This window comes from Neomonachus schauinslandi, chromosome 8 (genome assembly GCF_002201575.2).
Source record: "Neomonachus schauinslandi chromosome 8, ASM220157v2, whole genome shotgun sequence".
Taxonomy (NCBI): domain Eukaryota; kingdom Metazoa; phylum Chordata; class Mammalia; order Carnivora; family Phocidae; genus Neomonachus; species Neomonachus schauinslandi.
Window position 1 is genome coordinate 14543493 of NC_058410.1, and position 18971 is coordinate 14562463.

At 36.5% G+C, this 18971-nt stretch overlaps 1 protein-coding gene across 1 annotated transcript in view; it reads left to right on the plus strand.

Annotated features, from left to right (window-relative positions):
* LOC110583187 (nesprin-1-like) overlaps positions 1-18971 on the plus strand; it is a 218164-nt gene that overhangs the window by 123430 nt on the left and 75763 nt on the right. Inside the window, exons 10-14 of the mRNA XM_021693239.1 lie at positions 1649-1786; positions 2961-3125; positions 12306-12418; positions 12969-13137; positions 18446-18542. Coding sequence (XP_021548914.1) covers positions 1649-1786; positions 2961-3125; positions 12306-12418; positions 12969-13137; positions 18446-18542 — 682 coding nt within the window. The remainder of the gene's footprint in view (positions 1-1648; positions 1787-2960; positions 3126-12305; positions 12419-12968; positions 13138-18445; positions 18543-18971) is intronic.

The window sequence follows — 18971 nt, forward strand, 5'->3', positions numbered from 1 at the left end:
AATAGCATTGCATTTTAGTGGCCAAACTATAATATGTCTTGGTCTACATTATAATTTAATCGATTTTGCTACATAAAAGGGGGCAATGATAGGACACTCAACATGGCAGATGATAAAGAATTTATCTGTTGGCATTAGTGTGTGGATTTTATGTAACAATATCTATAAAGTGTGCCTGAATTTAGATGAATGGTGCCATCGATATTATATTTGTTGAACATGTTATATGTTATTTGCTTTGAAACTCAATGTAATATTTTTTTTCTCAAAAATATAATTTTCTGGATGAGCTTCATTAAAAAAAATGATTAAGCCAGTAAATTGAGAATAGAAATACAAGAACAGAGTGAATATACTTATTAGACCATTGGTGAGTTTTAGTTTGGGCATAAATTATAAAAAAATCAAGTCCAAATTATGAAGTTACCTGTTGTACAAATGTTATTGTATAAAGGGAAGACAAAGGATTAGAAAAGTATGAAACAGAAACACTCCTTTCAGGCCAAAGATGATCAGCTGTCTCTTAAAAAAAATTTAGGGACCATCTGAAATCTGAACATAGGAAACATTTTCCTCATCTGTGTGTTTCTTACATAATCAGCATTTTCTGTTTCTACCTATCAGTCAATAGTTCATTTTTCTGTTTTTTTCATGCATAGAATTCTATGGAACAAAATTGAAGGTCAAATTTATGTTTTGGTATTTTTAAATTATGTTAAGTTAGAGGCAGTGGAAGATAAAAGTTGTGGTAAAATATTTACTCACCATCTCCCCCCAGTGTTCTTCATGTGAACTTACATGTTTGTTTGACAGATTCTTTCAGATGTGTTTGTAGGGACATTCTCGTGTTCTTTAACATAATTGCCAATTTTAGTGGTATTTTCAATTCAATTTGGACTTGGAGTCTTATTTTAGGATTGTTAATTTAATATAAAATGTAGAACTTTAATTAAAATCACTAATTCTTAAGGTTAGTATTAGACTTCGGGTTAAGTCTACATATTACAAATTTATGTTAAAACATACAGTGATAAAAGAAATGATGCAATAATTAATATTTTAATGCCATAAAGTTAAAGCAAAGTATTATATAATTGAGGTCCCTTAAGTAAACCTCTTTACCCGACTTACTTAAACACAAATTTAGATATCTTTAAATCAGTATTATTTAGATATATATAATTTCTAACCTAAATTATCTAGTATTTTGAAGTAAAGCAACTATTTTGATGATTAGCATAGGTTTGTATTAGTATTGACTATATATTTCTTGAGAGCATGGACTGGGACATAGATTATTCAACTAGAAATGAGAAATCTTAGGTTTTAGTCCTGCCTCTACTACTTGTTCTTGCCAAGTTACTTCTGGGCTTCCTATTGTAATAAAAATAGGTCACATCGATGTTGTAGGGTTATGGAGAAAGCCAGAGGAATGGAGTGTAGAGAGCAGTTAGCAAGGGACCAAGCTCATCATCAGGGCTTGAAGAACGGTAGCTGCTATCAGTATCATGGGACTGTCATCATTATTACCAACAACATATATTGAGCGTTTTCCCAATATAAAGGATTGTTATTTAGGAAATGTGGTTTCCTTTGCGTTTGCTGTTTTTGACTCATTTCCATGTTGTTGCTCTTTTTCCTCTTTTAGTCATTCAAGCACTTCAGAGTTCAATATGAAATAAAAAGGAAACAGATTGAACATTTAATACAACCGGTACATAGAAACGGTAAACTGTCACTTGACCAAGCGTTGGTAAAACAATCCTGGGACAGAGTGTCCTCCAGGGTAAGTTCTCCCATGATTAATTTCATTAACATTGACATCATTTAGTCAAGAACATTTTCCATCATGTTTTTCTACACAGTGAGTTTTCATCTGGTCCTACAGCCTCTTTTCTGAGGAAGGAAAGGCTTACCTGTGGGAGTTTTCCTTTAAGTTAGTGGAAGTACTTGGCTTAACAACTCTTCTGCTTTTGCCTGCCCTATACGTAGTTTCCCTGTTGAGTAGATGATGGATTGAAATCCTGAAAGGCTCAATTCTGGATCATTTAGAAGAGATGACTCATCCAAGAATGGAGCCTCAGCAATTTCTCTAAAGTTTATAACGAGGTTTCATCAACAGTTGGTCATCCTCCTATATTCACATTCATTTTTAACAGTCTTTAATTTCAGCAAATCTTAGGTCCTTCGTGAACCTGAAAGAAAACTGCACAGTAACTTTCATATTAATACTCAGCAAACTTAAAGGCCAAGATTTCAAAGCCTCTGAAACTTCTGTCACTAATGGGAATATTTGCCTTGAACTTACCGTATTATCTTCATTTTTATAATCTAATCTTTTCCCCACAAACTCTACCAGAGAATAGGTTAGTTCCAAGCACCTCAACCTATCCCACCTGATGTTCCAATAAGTCAGGAAACACTGCTTAAGAATTGGATAAAGTGGTAGAAATGAAGAAATAGTTAGAAATTGTACTATCATAGAAAGAATCCTGAATATTGTACTTCCTCTGGAGATGACTGGATGACCCTGATTTTTCTGGACCTGTTCTCATGTGGGAGGTTTTAAAGGATACGCATCAGCTATTGTATAACATCTGGATCCTTGAGCATCTTAGCAAACCCAGTCCCTTCCCTTTCAGCAAAAGCCCCGAAATTGAAAATCAGAGGGGGCTTTATGCTCTTCCTATAAGAAGAAAATTGTTTAAGCTCTCAATAATGTCCTTCCATGTCTAAGGTGTGTTTTAAGTCTCCTCAAAATTTGCTTGTAACTATAATTTCCTCCTCATTCTCAAAGTATCAAATTCAGAACACAGATATTTTCTTCCTTGATATTTATTAAGTTAGCCTGAAATTATTAACTTAAACCCTTATGTAGGCTTTTAGAAATCATTTGGGGGAGTTTTAGGAATTGTCTTCTGTATTAAAGATAATTATGTTTTTCTACTTTTGTATTCCAGCTCTTTGATTGGCATATACAGCTTGATAAATCTCTCCCTGCACCTCTGGGCACCATAGGTGCCTGGTTATACAGAGCAGAGGTGGCCCTGAGAGAGGAAATTACCATTCAGCAGGTCCATGAGGAAACGGCCAACACAATACAACGGAAACGTGAGCAACACAAGGTAAAAATCCTGGTGGGGAAATCTTCTGGCATGACAGTCCTAGTGTGGTCTGGGGATGTGGCTGTTTAGACCTTCCACGGACATGGGTCCCTCAGGCATCACTCATACTGTTTCAGAGATGTCACACTACACTCACCCATGCCTGTGACTGACGGTCCCAGTAGATTTATTTTCTGAGGTATTTTCCAATAGCTCCGTAGTATTTTTTCATCTGTGATTATCTTTGTTATTGCTATTGCTATATGTTATTTTTCAAAAGGTAAGCCCACAGACCATACACATTTATATAATAATGTGATTGGCCATTGGCTTCAGACCTCAGTCCTGTCTCCATTCTCAAAGGAAGGCAAGCCAAGTTGCCAAGGTCTTATGTCCTGTGCTGTGACGGGGCAGGTGTTGAGGGAGAGTGGTGATTTTAGGAAGGGGTGGGATTAGACCTTGATGACTTTTCAGTTATTTATTAATTTTTCAGCTTACTGCAAAGTCAATTGTGCTTAGTATAAATTCTAACATCCTTCCTCTTTGTGTTTTGTGATAGTACAGACCTAACCAAAAATGCTATTTTTCATCAACATCACATTAAACTCAATCCTGCATTTTGTGCAATTGAATTTGTGTACCACATTTACTGTGTCATGGTGGGGATTACTATATATGTGGAAAACAGACAAGCAGAGATGACCACGTATGGGCAATTTATAGCTCATATATATTTTCTGTCAAAATATTAACATTTTTAACACTGCTTCAAGGAAATAGACTGTTATATATTCTAGACCAGATTATAAAGCAAATTCATGACAGGTTTTATCTCATGCCCCTCTGGGACCTTATTTTTAGAACTGGAAATGTAGAAGTACAAAGCAGTTCCAGCTCCTGGCCCTCTCAACTCAACTCACTCAACCCAGACTCAACCGCCAAACAAGAGGGACACAAGAAGATTTCGTGTGCCTACACAATTAGTCAGGGCCCTTCCTGTGTTTATGCTTGGCCCTTCTTTAGTTACAATCAGTACCTCCAGACACTTGAAGTTTTGCTGATTATCTCTTAGCCTCTCCCTTTCCCACCACCACCAACATGCACAAAACACACAGAAAACTCCTTAGAATCTGCTTCTCAGGCAAGAACACCATCTGGGATCTGTTCCATGGGTGGAGATACACACACATAAAATCCAGGCCTGCTAGTCTGTACTGTCTATGAAGATGGAAGATGAGAGATCAAATCGCAAGAGTTTTTCTGGAACTGAACAGGGTAAAGGCTTCTTAGCATCAGAAAAGCCTAGGCTATGTCCATGTTGAGATTCCCAGGATATTAAAAATAGGGGGAAATGCTGAAACAGTGTTACACAAATGATACCACTTTAAATATTAGCAATTCATCATAAATACTATGTAACACATCATGTAACAACTGAAATGATGTTTAACTGACATGAATATTTCATACAAAAGAAGTCACCTTAGGCTTGAAAATCAAATGTGGAGTGTGTATCGATTGTGGGTTAAATGTGTTAATTCAGCAAATATACACTGAGGACCTACTGTGTGCCAGCTTTATGCACCAGGGAAACTGGTGAAGGTGCTCCCAATCTATAAGTTTGAGACACAACATGTGTTTGTTGTTTGAATAACATACTTAAGTCTGATTTGAATGCTCCACCTTAGAGAAAATGCCCTACAATATTAGCTGTGCTGTTTACTAGGTGATAAGATTTAGCAGAAATGTTAATTCACTGCACACTCTAGGCTGCAGCAACCCCTGCTAAGGAATGAGTTTTAAGTTGGATGCGCACATGCTGTCAGTGTATCTCTCAGTGATTATATGACTCCAGGCTCCTCATGACCCTTCTGGCTCCCTTGAGAGAGAAACCCTGTGCCAACCACCAAGTGTGCAGCAAGAACCATCCCTTTGCCAAAGTGCAGTAAACAACCATAAAAAACAGAAATGAAATGGAGTAGAGAAAAGGGGAGTGGGAAGAGTTGGAGGAGATGCTTATCTGAGACTAAAAATCAGAAAGGACTAAAGAGCAAGCTGGGGAATGTAGTGAAGAGACAACAGCAAATAAGCAGAGGCAGGTAAGGGCAAAGACTAGGTTCAACAGATCTCCAGAATGATCTTTTTACTGAGGGAGGAACTTGTACTAGGTCTGGTCACAGGCACTTAAAGTAGTAGAGTCATATAACAATGTCATTGTCAGTTATAAAATCAATTCTCACTCATTTAAAATGTATTTGTTAGGTGCCTATAAAAAGATCAGCTTTGATGATGTGAGAAATTTGAATCATTGTTGAGATAAGTAAAAGTCTAGACCCCTTCAATAGCAGAAAAATCAGCCCATCACTTTGGTATCACTACTTTGTGCTGGTATATTGGGCTCACTTGGAAATGCAATATATACATTGAAAAGAACACAATATAGGACTCATCAACACCTAAGCAAGAATATTTTAGAATATTATCTTCCTATCCCAGTCTATAAGTAATGATGGCTTTTGCCATGAAAACTTAGATATGCTCTCAAGATCTAGAATTTTTGGCTTTATGCATTACTCACACCTTTTTTTTTTTTAATATACCACAGGACAATTCTTCATTACTTAATACATAATCAGTGTTTGAAAACTCAATTCAGATAATTTTTAAAATATTTTTTTTTTGCAAAGAGGTTATTTTATAAATGGTTCTACCAAAGTTATTTTTTTAATTGCATGTATGTAGGGTCATATTATTCTGAAAAGCAAGATACACCTTTACTACCTTTTCTATTTTCCAGATACTCTTATGCTTAGTTATCTAGGAAGGTAACAAATAGAGTCATAGCTAACTATAATTGAGTATTTAACCATATTTCTGTCTTAAGTACATAGTTTTGCTAAGCACTTGACATGTAGGATGTGAGAACAGGTATTATTATCCTTATTTTGCAAATGAACAAACTTTAGGCAGAGAGAGGTTGAGTGCCTTGCCCAAGGTCACATAGCTGATAATCCAGATTGTTTTATTTATTTATATTTTTAAAAGATTTTATTTATTTATTTGTCAGAGAGCGAGAGAGCACAAGCAGGGGGAGCGGCAGGCAGAGGGAGAAGCAGGCTTCCCGCTGAGCAGGGAGCCCCATGCAGGACTGGATCCCAGGACCTTGGGATCATGACCTGAGCCGAAGGCAGATGCTTAACTGGCTAAGCCACCCAGGCATCCCTAATCCAGATTGTTTTAAACACTAAACTTAAACCATGCCCACAAAGCTATTGCATGTAACACATGTAGAGTAATTAAACTTACTAATTTTTATTAGTAGTATTGCTTTAGCCAAGTAAGGCTTTCAGTCATAAGGAATCATGAAAATAGCCATCAAACTGTACCACCTACTCCCCATCCTTATTGTATTTATCAACCCTACCTAGATCACTTCCTCTCCTGTTTTGAAGATTTTATTTCCTGCATGACAATGCATGCCATAATTCTTAATAACTTCAGTAACCCATAGATAATCCTGCCAATAACCTGGCCTGTTGGTTTCTTGATCTCCTGTCTTCCAGGGATTCCATCCTACACCCTATTCTAGCCTCTCAAGGCATAGGCATCGTCTAGAACTTGTCATCACCAGTAACTGAAACCCCTCCACAATCTCTTTTTCAAGCACCTATCTCACTGTCCAACCAATTCTGCCCTAACTCCAAATTGCATGAACTCTGTGCCCTATAATCCATGATTTTACTGCCTCTCACCCTCTTCATGTCATCCTTTCCCTTGGTCTTCTACTTAAATTCAATGCTGAATCAGTAAAGGTCACCACTTGTACACACATTAATTGTCTTGACCCAGTTTTCTTTGCCCTGTGGGGCTGGTTAAAACACAGCTCCGGTTAGAGTCCACTTTCTGCCTGGTCCCCGCCCACGCATATGCAGCTGAGTGTGGTTGCAGAGAAACACACCCCCAGGCACGATGACTAACCCAGCCGGGTCCCCAGTGCTGCCTGGCACTCCAAAGGCGTTTCCTTTCGCCTCATCTCCATCGCCTCTTTATTTTGGGGACAACTATTCCATACCTTGTCTCTTCAAATCCTCCACACCTCCTCCCATATCCTTACTCTGAGCTGATGACACTGCTTCCTATTTCTCTGAGAAAATAGAAGCAATCAAAAAAGAATTTCCGCAAGCTCCCACGACCACATCAACCCACCTACATGCATCTGTGCCTAAATACTCAGTCTTCACTTCTGTTACTAGGGATGAACCATCTGTGCTCCAAGCTGGGACCAGCTCCTCCACATGTGTATGAGATCCCATCCTCCCTGCTCTTCTCCGGGAAACAGTTCCTGTAGTTCTTGCCTTTTTTTTTCCCCCTCTCTGCTGGATTTTTGCCCACCCACATAAAGTATATGCTGTTAATCATCTCCTCTTAAAGACTCCTTTAAAAAGAATAAATAAAATTTTAAAAATAAAACCTGTCTTTCTTAACCCTCCCCTCCCCTCTCGCTACTGTCCATTTTCCCTCCTTCCTTTTTCAGTGAAGCTCCTTGAAAGTTATCTGTGCTCATTTTGGTTTCAGAATGCTCTTCTCCAATTCTTTTGAGAACCCATTCCCGCTGAGCTGCTCTTGCCATGCTGTTCATGTCAGGTTCATAAGAGTCCTCCTTCTTCCTCACTCAGTGGTCAGTTCTCAGTCCGCATCCTACCTTGCCTATCAAAAGCATTTCACATAGTTATTTCCTCATCCTTGAACTACTTTCTTCATTTGGTTTCCTCATTTTCTTTCTAATCCTCTGGCTATGCTTTCTAATCTTTCCTGGTCTTTCCACAAATATTCACTGCATACTCTCTATGTGCAAAGTGATGTTCTAGGCATTTGTGATGCACTCATAAGAAAAACAGACACTCAGTGTAGGAAAAAATTCCTATAGCATGTAATTTGCCTTCTAATGGGAAGAGGTGGATAAGAAATAATAAATGTAACTAGGTAATAAATTATATATTAGGTTAGAAAGTCAAAGGCCGGAGAGTATTAGGGGTGGTGCAATTTTAACTAGGGTTGTCAGTGAAACCTCACTGAAAAGATGATATCAAACAGGCAAGCACATTCCCATGTCAACCCCTTTGCCCTTGCCATTGTTCTGGAATGTTCTCTGTCCTTGGCCTGAAACATTCTCCCATTGATTAGTCTCAGTATGTTCTTCCTCATTTCCTTTGGGCCTTTACTGAAAAGTCACCTCTTAGTCAATACTTTCTTGGCCACCCCTTTGAAATTACAACTCCCTTTCCCTTTTTCCTGTTTGATTTTTTTCTTTGGCATTTATCTGCATCTCAACTGCTATTTTAATTATGTATCTCATTTACTGCTTGATTTCCTGTACGGTAGTATCAACTCCATAAGGAAAAGAATTATTGTCTGTTTTCTTTCTGTTGTATTCCCAGCCCCTAAAAATGATTAGAAATATTCAGGCTTTCAGAATTTTAATTGGGTCAGTAGGCAGATTCATACTTCCTGGGAAATTGTCCATTTGACTAAGTTTTCAAAATTATTGTTCAAATATTTAAATTGTTCAAAATATTTTAAAATATTCTTTGGTAATCTTTTCCATGCCTGTAGTTAAGCCCCTATTTTTCCCCAGTATTGTTTCTTTGCGCCTCCTTACTTTCCTTAATTGTGCTTTTGGCACTGTTGATTTTCACTGTCATATTATAACTGTCTTTTCCCACCTACTTTTTTACCAGAGGAATGATGGTATCACTCTGTCCATTATGTGAGAATAGAGACTGGGTTAGTAATAGAGGGTAGAAGCCAGGGAACCAGTCTCAATAATCCACATAGGGTGGCTTGACCAGGATGGTAATTGTAGAGATGGTGAGAAATGGACAGATTCTGAATATTTTCAAGGCAGAGCAATTTTTGGCATTAGATATTGATTGTGAAAGAAAAGGAGAGTGATACATGACACTGTGTTTTTTCAACTAAGCAGTTGGAAGAATGGGGTTTCCATCAGTTGAGATGGAGAGACAGTGAAGCAGGTTTGGGGAAAGATCAGGAATTCAGTCTGGGGCATGGTAAGTATGAGACTTTTTCACGTCGAAGCGGACATGTGGTGTAGGCAGTAAGAGATAAGAGATGGGAGCTCAGGACACAGGCTGGAGATAAATATATATAGGCTGGAGATAAATATTCAAAATCATTGGTATATAGAAGGATGTTGGAAGCTCTGAGACTAAAGAAATTAAGGAAGTATAGACAGAAAAAACCTGTTAAGAACTGAGCCCTAAGGGAATATCAAGAAATCAAAGAGTAGAAGATGAACCAGCAGAAGAGTATGAGAAAGAGCAATCAGTGAGGTGGGAGGGAATCCAGCTCCTGTGTTGTTTTAGAAGCTAAGGGAAGCAGTGCATCAAGGATAGGGCATTTTCAGTAACGTGGCCACAGCAGTGCTTGTAAAATGCAAGTCAGTTCATTTCAGCCCTCTCAAAACTTCCCAGTGGCTCCCACCTATTCAAAATAAGCAATCCCAAATTCTTATAGAGGTCCACAGATCTGCAGCCCTTTCCCCTTGCTTCTCCTCCTCCCTCTACCACCTGCTAGCCCAGTTTCTCCTTTGCTCCATCTCAGTCACTGAGAGAGGGGCATTGATAGCTCCCACAGCCATGTGGTTTTGTCAGTTTCTCCCTAGAGTTCTATTAGTTTTTACTCTATGTAAAAAACTTTACTAGATATGTAAAGTTTACTCTGTGTAAAAGGCTTTACTAGATATGTTCAAGTTCAGAATTAAGATAGCTACTAGCAAATTGAAAGTTTCATCCTTAACAATTAATTACATGTAATGACTTTTATTCTCAAATCTATTTTGTCCAATATTGTTACATTCCTACCAGTTAACTTTTTTTTTTTAAAGATTTTATTTATTTATTTGAGAGAGAGAGAATGAGAGACAGAGAGCATGAGAGGGAGGAGGGTCAGAGGGTGAAGCAGACTCCCTGCTGAGCAGGGAGCCCGATGCGGGACTCGATCCCGGGACTCCAGGATCATGACCTGAGCCGAAGGCAGTCGCTTAACCAACTGAGCCATCCAGGCGCCCACCTACCAGTTAACTTTTGTTAGTACTTAGGGTTCTGGCTCATTAGGATTCTGAATTTCACTGTTCCCACCTTCTCCAAGTTCCAAGACTTAAACTCCTACAGCAACGGTATAGATATTTGCCTCGATCAGCTTTGTCCATTTGTTTTTGGTCTATGATCCAGTTTTGGGGTCATATTTTAACCAGAGTTGGAGACCTAAAAGATTTCCCTTACTTCCTGTGAGCCCACCAGTGAATTAAAGTCACATGCTGTGCTCAGCATCTAGCTGGTTTTTAGTACGATGGCTTTTCAGAGATCCCAGTGACATCACACCAGCTGTAGTTCCTTTATCATATTTTTGAAAATGTTTTTGTTTTGATATCTTCTCAAGATTCTTTCAGTTAACTAGATACTGACTATAATAAGGAAAACTTTTTAGAAAACGACGGGACATATGAGTGTAGTCACAGACCCCTACTCATATATTAACTTATAGTCATATATAATAAATTGGAGCTGTGTGTGGTGATGGCTCTAAATTTGCCCTGCGCTCACCTGGGGGGGGAGTCTCAGATAAGATCATAAGCCACAAAAATGTGTCTAGATGTTATAAAGGAGGCAAGGGGTGACTAAAATACTCATAGTCCTTAGCTACTTTAGGTTGGTCTTCTGTCCCCTGTTATCAGCTCCTGTACATAGTGGCCTCCCTCTGGGCATGAGTGACCTGTGAAATCTGTGCAGTTACCTGTGCAGATCAATAGGTGATAATAGCAAAATATACAAGGATGGAAGTAGTTTGGCCCTAGATTTTTCTACAGTGTAAAAATTAATGTCCCTCAAGTTAAAAGGCACAAACACATATGTCTTTATGTGAGCAAGCACATATGACCTTAGTATGACCTTAACATTTTAATTTATATATGAGAGCCTTCATTTTTTCCCCCTTCCATCAAGTGTTTCTCTTACGGTTTTACGCTGTTTTTTGCTTCTATTTTCTCCAATTAATCCACTAAATCAGGGTGCCTGGGTGGCTCAGTCGTTAAGCGTCTGCCTTCGGCTCAGGTCATGATCCTGGGGTCCTGGGATCGAGCCCCTCATCGGGCTCCCTGCTCAGCGGGAAACCTGCTTCTCCCTCTCCCACTCCCCCTGCTTGTGTTCCCTCTCTCGCTGTGTATCTCTCTGTCAAATAAATAAATCTTTAAAAAAAAAAACCCACTAAATCTCAGTGTGAGCTAACAGTGTTAATCTTAATGTATCATTCTGGTGGGCTAATGGGTCTTGCTTTTCAGTGAGTGACAAACTATTGGGTATTTATTGTGCTATTGGGAAACAAATTAAACTCTAGAGAATATGGCATGAACCATGTTTCATTTTTCTTCACTTCTGTGTGAGAAATTGGCTAGGGATTGTGACATACCTATAAGTCTTTATACAAGTAAGTCTATTGACAGTGAAAAATTCAGAAAACAAGTCTAGATAAGTTATTAAAATTTGTGTAGTTCTATACAGCCTACAAAGAATATTCATAAGCATCACATTTGATCTTTCCACTCTGATACCTATGGGACATTCCCTGTGCTTGTTTGAAATCTTCTAACCATAAGAGTATTTTCATAATATTGTAATATAACTGGCTTAAATGGTGAGCAGGTATCACTTTGTAGTAGTCTACGTGTATTCAAAGTAAAATAACAAGAGTGTAATATATACGTGTGTGTGTGTGTCTTACCATTAAAGGGTTAAACCAGCTGTGCTTAGTTTACAGCTTCTAAACACCAGTATATTCAAAATCAAGGAAGGAGAAAAATTCTAACAAATCATTGTTTATAGCAGTAACTATATTTTCCTTTGGACAATGTGCCTTTAAAATGTCTGAATGCATTGCCGTGCAAGTGTCATGTGTGTTTAAAAGATGCCATAATTATTAGATACAGCTCCAGCACAGGCCTTATAGACAAGCACCAGGGCTCCTGTACAAGGTAAAAGCCAGTGAGAGGCACCAAGTCACATATGGATGTAGCAGCATGATCAAATTGTTGAGGACATTGACTCATCGGTACAGGCTGAAAATTATGCTTCTTAGCCTCCTGTGAACATGTTTTCCCATTTTTTATTTTTTTAAATTGTATCTTAGGATCTGCTTCAAAACACAGATGCCCACAAAAGAGCATTCCATGAAATCTACCGGACCAGGTCTGTTAACGGGATCCCAGTGCCACCTGATCAATTAGAGGACATGGCCGAGAGGTAAGAGAACGGCTGATTATAAACGAAGTGTCTTTTTTTAAATGCTTGGTGGGTGTTTTTTCCATTTCTTTTCTTTTCAATGAAATGATTTTTTTTTTTTTTTGCAGAGATGCTTTCATTTGGTACATAAAAATTGAGCTCCCATAACATATGCTAAGAATGCCAACATTCTAATGTATTATTGTTTGAAAAGAGTAAACCTGAATATACCCACAGCCTGGAAATCACAGAAATGGTTTCTTCAGAGACTGTATTTTTATTCAGTACTGTGAGGAACATTATGTAATATTGCAAAAACAGCTTATAAAAGAAACAGATGAGAGTTGTCTTGGCAGGGGAAAGAACTAAATTAAATACTTCAATCAATCATGATTTGCCTTTAAATCCAGAGCTAGAGAAGGAATCAGATCTCCTGATAGTGATTGATCAGCCAGAGTTTAGAAGACCTTGTGCCTGCTATTATATTTAGCACTGACGTGTAACAGGTTAAGTAAGCACCGTTCTGTTACTATTAGTTACATTCTGTAAATTCTCGGTGTTCTTTTTCTAGGTTTCATTTTGTTTCCTCCACATCAGAGCTACACTTAATGAAAATGGAATTTCTAGAATTAAAGTACCGTCTGCTCTCACTGCTGGTTCTTGCAGAGTCAAAGCTGAAATCTTGGATCATCAAGTATGGGAGGAGAGAGTCAGTGGAGATGCTTCTGCAAAACTACATTGTAAGTCTCCCCGGTGCTTTGAGAAAGAAATCAGAGGACACATGGGTTTAGCACTTAGTACCTACCAGTTTATTTGACGCTATTATTTTTATCTTGAATTTAAGCATGAAGATACCAGTGTGTTAAGTGGGTTAGCTCTTTGCAATAATCTGAAATATTCATCTATATTCTTCGGTAAAATGAAAGATTTTGCTCCATTAATCATACTGAATCATTGACTGGCTTTAGTGCTTAAAGAAAAGTTTTTGCATTGCATACCCATGATTTTGATTGTGAGCTCACCATTGAAACTGAGTTAACATACTTAAAGATTATGCTCATGTCTCTAAAAATCAATCATTTTCAGTTATTCATATGGGGACTATAGGTCCAGCATGTCTCTGAGTTTCATTGCTTCTCGTGTGCATCCAGGAAAAGTAAAATTTTTGTCTATGAATCTCTGTAACAATTTAGTTTTTATAGATTATCTTATATTTTGGGCTATCAGTATAAATAATTCTATATCTACATAGAGTAGTAGCCCTGAATTAATGAAGAAGTTAGGTTGTTCTGTAACTAGCATTTTCTATTTACATGTAATTAGAGAATTATTTCTTAAAGGTAGTTTATTTCTGTTAGTTAAACAAATCCCCCCACAAATTTATTAGCAATACAAATTTGCTCTCAAAGTTTATGTCCATAAGGCATCTCAGTCCTGTACCACTCTATTTGTGTTTAATCACAAATTCTAAATAAGAAATTAGTAATTTTAAAATCCAAGCCCATTTCTAACCTGATTAGTCAGAGTAGCTTTGTAACTGGTGTGACTGAATGTTTATTGAAACCATATCTTTACTGAAGCATTCTAGAACCAAAATATATTTTGCTATATTTTAATTACATTTTTAAAGTTTTACATTTTAAAGTGATGAATAAACAGGATCATTTGGGGAAAAAATACATTTACAGTAAAATCTTTCTTTAGGGTTACTACAATTGTCTTGGAAATATGTGTCAAAAAATATGAAATCTGTTATGATGTGTTCCCTTATTCATTTTGAATTATTTTGGAAAGTAATGAAAAATCTTATTTTTTAAGTTCAAGCAATTACTTTAGTCTTTTAAGTATTAAATACAGATATGCATTTATATTTTGGGGTTTAGTCATGTCAAATGATACACAATGAACTCAGCAGGTAATTATGCAGGATCTGTCTTTGTTCTCGCTATTTAAGGACAGCCAATCAGATTGAAATGCCTAATGGGAGTGTTCCACCAGGTTAATGTTCTAATACAAGGATGTTAGTAATTCTCTTTGAACTTCTCAAATAAAGAATATGTAAATAGAGAGTTGTTTATTAATCTTAAAAAATTAATGTTAATAAAAAAAACAGTACTTCTGCTTTCTCCATAAAGTAAAGAGAAGTTCACTGCTTCATAACTTAAAATTATTGGTAAAATTGCTAATTTCACTACAAATGTAGCACATTAAAATGAACATTTCTTAATATTTTTATTCCATGGTGAAACACACCTATTTATTGCTAACGCTTCTTTTCTGTAAAGGGTTTTACAATATTTTTTGTTTAATAGTTTTAATAACTGTGGGATATTGAGTGTTCCCCATGAGCCCAGTGTTTTACGTGTGTCATCTTGCATCCCAGTGACAACCCTATTGGCTGGGCATTTTCACATGGTTTCACTGAGGAAACAGAGCCTTTCAGCACTCAGCCCTCATGTTCTGGGTGGCACAGTTGGTAAGAAGTAGAGTCAGGATTTGAAGTCACATCATTCTGAACCAAAAGCTTAGGTACTGAACTTGTCTATCTAACAAAATTGGCTGTGAAAGTTTTTTTTTTTTTAACTTAAAAGACCAAATAATTAAAATGATCTCCTGTAGCTTAGTGAACTAAGGAATGTAGCACACATAAATATTAGTTCCATTTGATGTTAGTTCATATTTGACAATATTTTACACTTACATACTGATAGTGACAGTGACAGAAATAATTTCTGTTTTAGGTATTGTGGCAGAGCGGGGCAAAGTAGGGGAGATTATTACAGTCTGGCCACCAGTCACATGGAAATATGTGGAATTATGGTTCAGCTACTTACAGCCCATGTGACTTCATAAATAACTTAATTTCTAGGAGACTTAGTCTTTCCCAGATTTTTAGTGGTGATGATGATGATGATGATGATGATGATACAATTATAGGGACTTTTGTAAGGAAGAAAGGAGGACACATACTGCTTTCCTTTTATCTCATGCCCCCTTTAGCTTCTCTCATCCCTTTGGGATTAGTGAGAAAATAATTTTCTTTAGAACAGACTGTTTCAAAGAGTGAAGACTTCCAAATAAAGTAATACAATCAGGTTCTTAAATCCAATCCTTTCCTTGGTTTCTAAAAAAATTTATTGTAATGAGCCATATGCTGCTCCACATCATCTAATAACCAAAGTAATATGCAGGATGTAAAAGTTCCATAATTATCTTTTCCTTAGTTTGAATTCTCAATTCAATCTTATTCATATGCAAAAAAACCCACCATTTTTTAAAGGGTTAGAGAATCAGAAAATGTGCTTCCTACTTACCTCTTATACTGGGTGCTCAGGTCTGCGGCTACTACGTGCTTAAGAAATTCTTGGAAAATACTTCACAAATGCTTGTTAATTAAACCTAGGCCACATGCTATTCATAAGAGATTACATACTGTAGTATAAATCAGGAGATAATTGGTTTGGTTTTTGCGGTCAGCATTGTTCTTGATATGACCATGTTTTGTTAACACATGCTTCAGTTTTACTATGGAAGAAATAGGATAATTCATTCTTTTCCATAGAAGAAGAGCTCTTGGAATTGTGGCCTATGTGAATGCAGCATAAGTAATGTGAACATTTATTTTATTATTTGTAATTATTTTATTAATATAGACAATTCTGATAAAACCTCTTCTCAAAGATGGTTTTTTAAATCTTACATTACCTGGCTTAGCACGATTCAAGTGAAATCGATGAATGAAATTTATTTATCTCTATATTTATCTTGTGAGAGAAGTTTAGTATCTTGCACTAATACTTTGGATTTAGTGGGATAAAGAGATATCTTATTTTTCTTGAAGTGCCATTAACTATAACATGGCTGACTTGTTGAACTTGATATCCAAATTTAAGCCTTATTTTAATTTTTTTATAATTATGTAGTTCTTTATTTTAAAGATTTTATTTATTTGAGAGAGAGAGAGAGATAGCTGGAGCAGAGGGGAGGGGCAATGGGAGAGGGAGAAGCAGACTCCCTGCTGAGCAGGGAGCCCGAAGGGGAGCTCCATCCCAGGACTCTGGGATCATGACCTGAGCTGAAGGCAGAGGCTTAACTGAGCCACCCAGGTGCCCTGTAAGTCTTATTTTTAAAGAAATAAATTAATCCTATCATTATTTTAAATATTCATTTGCATTTTCTTTTGCACCCTTCTGAGAGACTAGTTAGCTCATGGTAAAAAGGAGATTTAGCACTCCTCCTAGTAAAGTGATATTAATAGATAAAATAATTCATGCTCTGAAATGGATTTACTCTGTATTCAGAAAGAAAAAAGTGTCAAAATAAATGAAACAGTTAAAAGGTAAAATAACAAATAAGGTATCTTCCTTCAAAAATTAATTGCCTAGTCTTCCTAATAGGAGGGCTCAAAAATACTTTAATGAATCCCTACAACATTTATAATATTCTTAAAGTATCCTGTTTTCCCCCTTGGAAATGAAACTGGAAATAAACTTTCCTCTCTTGTTCATTTGTAATCAATTTGTAAACAATTCTAGCAAAAGCATATTAAATGAAGTCTTTCTGTCCAATACAGCCACTATTTCCCTTTCCTCTCACACTTAGAACAATTGTTTTCCCCATTAGCTTCTTGAAATTTGTTCCAAAAATAAATGGAGACTATTTTTTAAACATTGCCAAATATATTTATCTCTTCAGTTGTCTACAGTGTCTTGCACATTAGGTGTAACTTTCCTTTTTTGATCAAATTATGATATGCTCATTTGGTTAAATTATTCCAAATTTAAATTACAGTAAATTACTCTTTCCCTAGTTGGGGAACAGGGAAGTTAAGGGAATAGAACATAAGGCTAAATAATTATTTAACCAATTAATTATTTTACTTACCAAAATAATACAGCCTATTAAATTATTGAAATAAGTGTTCCTCATGAACCCTTCATTCCAGGTAACTCGTAGCTTTCCCTAGTCCCTATATTCCTGAAGAATAATTTACATATAGGTAAAATGCTTTATGAACATAAAATGCTATGAAATGTATTATACATGGAATGTTTTTAAGTGTTATCTTGAAATATAATAAAAATTTATCAGTAAAATTGAGGGATGTCTATGAAATTATGAAGTTTTATAACTGCACTCAAACATTTTGCATCTCCATATTAAGTATTCATCAGCATATCACACTGGACTTCAGCTGGTTTCTAAAGGCTAATTTTGCATTTTATAATACAGACACTTATCAAGTATTTTATCAGGTTATCATAGGAACTAATTGTACTATTAAAAGAAACTAAAGAGCCTTTGGTGATACATTGGTAACTATGATTGCATTTTTCTTTTTTCTTTTTCCCTTTACCATAGCAGGACTAATCTTTGAAACAGGAGTTATTTCATATTTCCTGGAGTTAACAATAAAATTTACCTAAGGATTTCTTGTGTGTTCTAAATTTTATAGTGCCCATTTGCTGATGGTGGCTCTGTTCTGTATGTAAATTACATACAGCTATAGACATGTCTTATCTGTAATTTTTACACTTGTGGGTGGGATATGTGATTATTTAAAATTTTTCTACTTTTAAACATTTTTTGTACTTTTTATTTTAAGGAAAGTGCACTGTGCCATTTATTTATAATCCAAGTTCCTCAGAGCCCTCATTCACCAGAATTAATGTTCAAAGAGCAGCAAAATCCCACAGCTCAAACACAGTTGGACATGAAAATGTTCTTCCAAATTTAGTGCTTTCTAAATGTTAGCCCCAGGTTGTCTGGAGAGACTTCAGTCTCTTCTAAAAACAAACCCTTGCGTGGAGAAGAAATAGAATACTTTCTCAATAGTGCTGAGTTAGAATTAAAAGTGAGTGTGGAATCAATTTATATTCTCGGAATAGCCAGGTTATTTTATAACAGTTGAATTAATTTGCTATATTTTATAAGAGTGAGGTTGGTAAATTTGGGCAAAATACCGGTATATCTCTCTTGAAGAAATGGACTTTGGTATTTCTACCTATGCCTAGTGTTTGCCGTCTTCTAACCACTCCCCCTTTCTAGTCTTTTATAGAAAATACCAAGTTCTTTGAACAGTATGAAGTGACATACCAAATCTTGAAACAGACAGCAGAGATGTACATCCAAGCTGACGGTTCAGGTAAAACACATGATAGAATTGGCTAAACTGTTGAATGCAGTATGGTTTAGAACCTGCAGATTTCTGTGATCAGCTCATTTTTTTTTCTTGCAGAATCTTTCTGTGACCCTGCCATGGGCCTGGAATGCACATATTGGCTTCAGTCCCCTTGACTTTGTGCAATACCTGTCTGACCTATATAATCATACTGTGTGTGTGTGCATGTCTATGTGTGTGATCTTCTGAGAAGGGGCAAAAAAAAAAAAAAAGCATTCCTTCTCTAAATTGCAATTTTCTAACCTATTTTCAATTCTGAGGATTAAATGAAAAAAAGTAACTTGAATATTACTATCAAGTAAATGAAAACTTAAGTTAGTGTGAAGACACAAGTTGTAAAATATGTTTGCTTCATTTTATAAATATGTCTGTCATATTTGCTGAAAATGAACT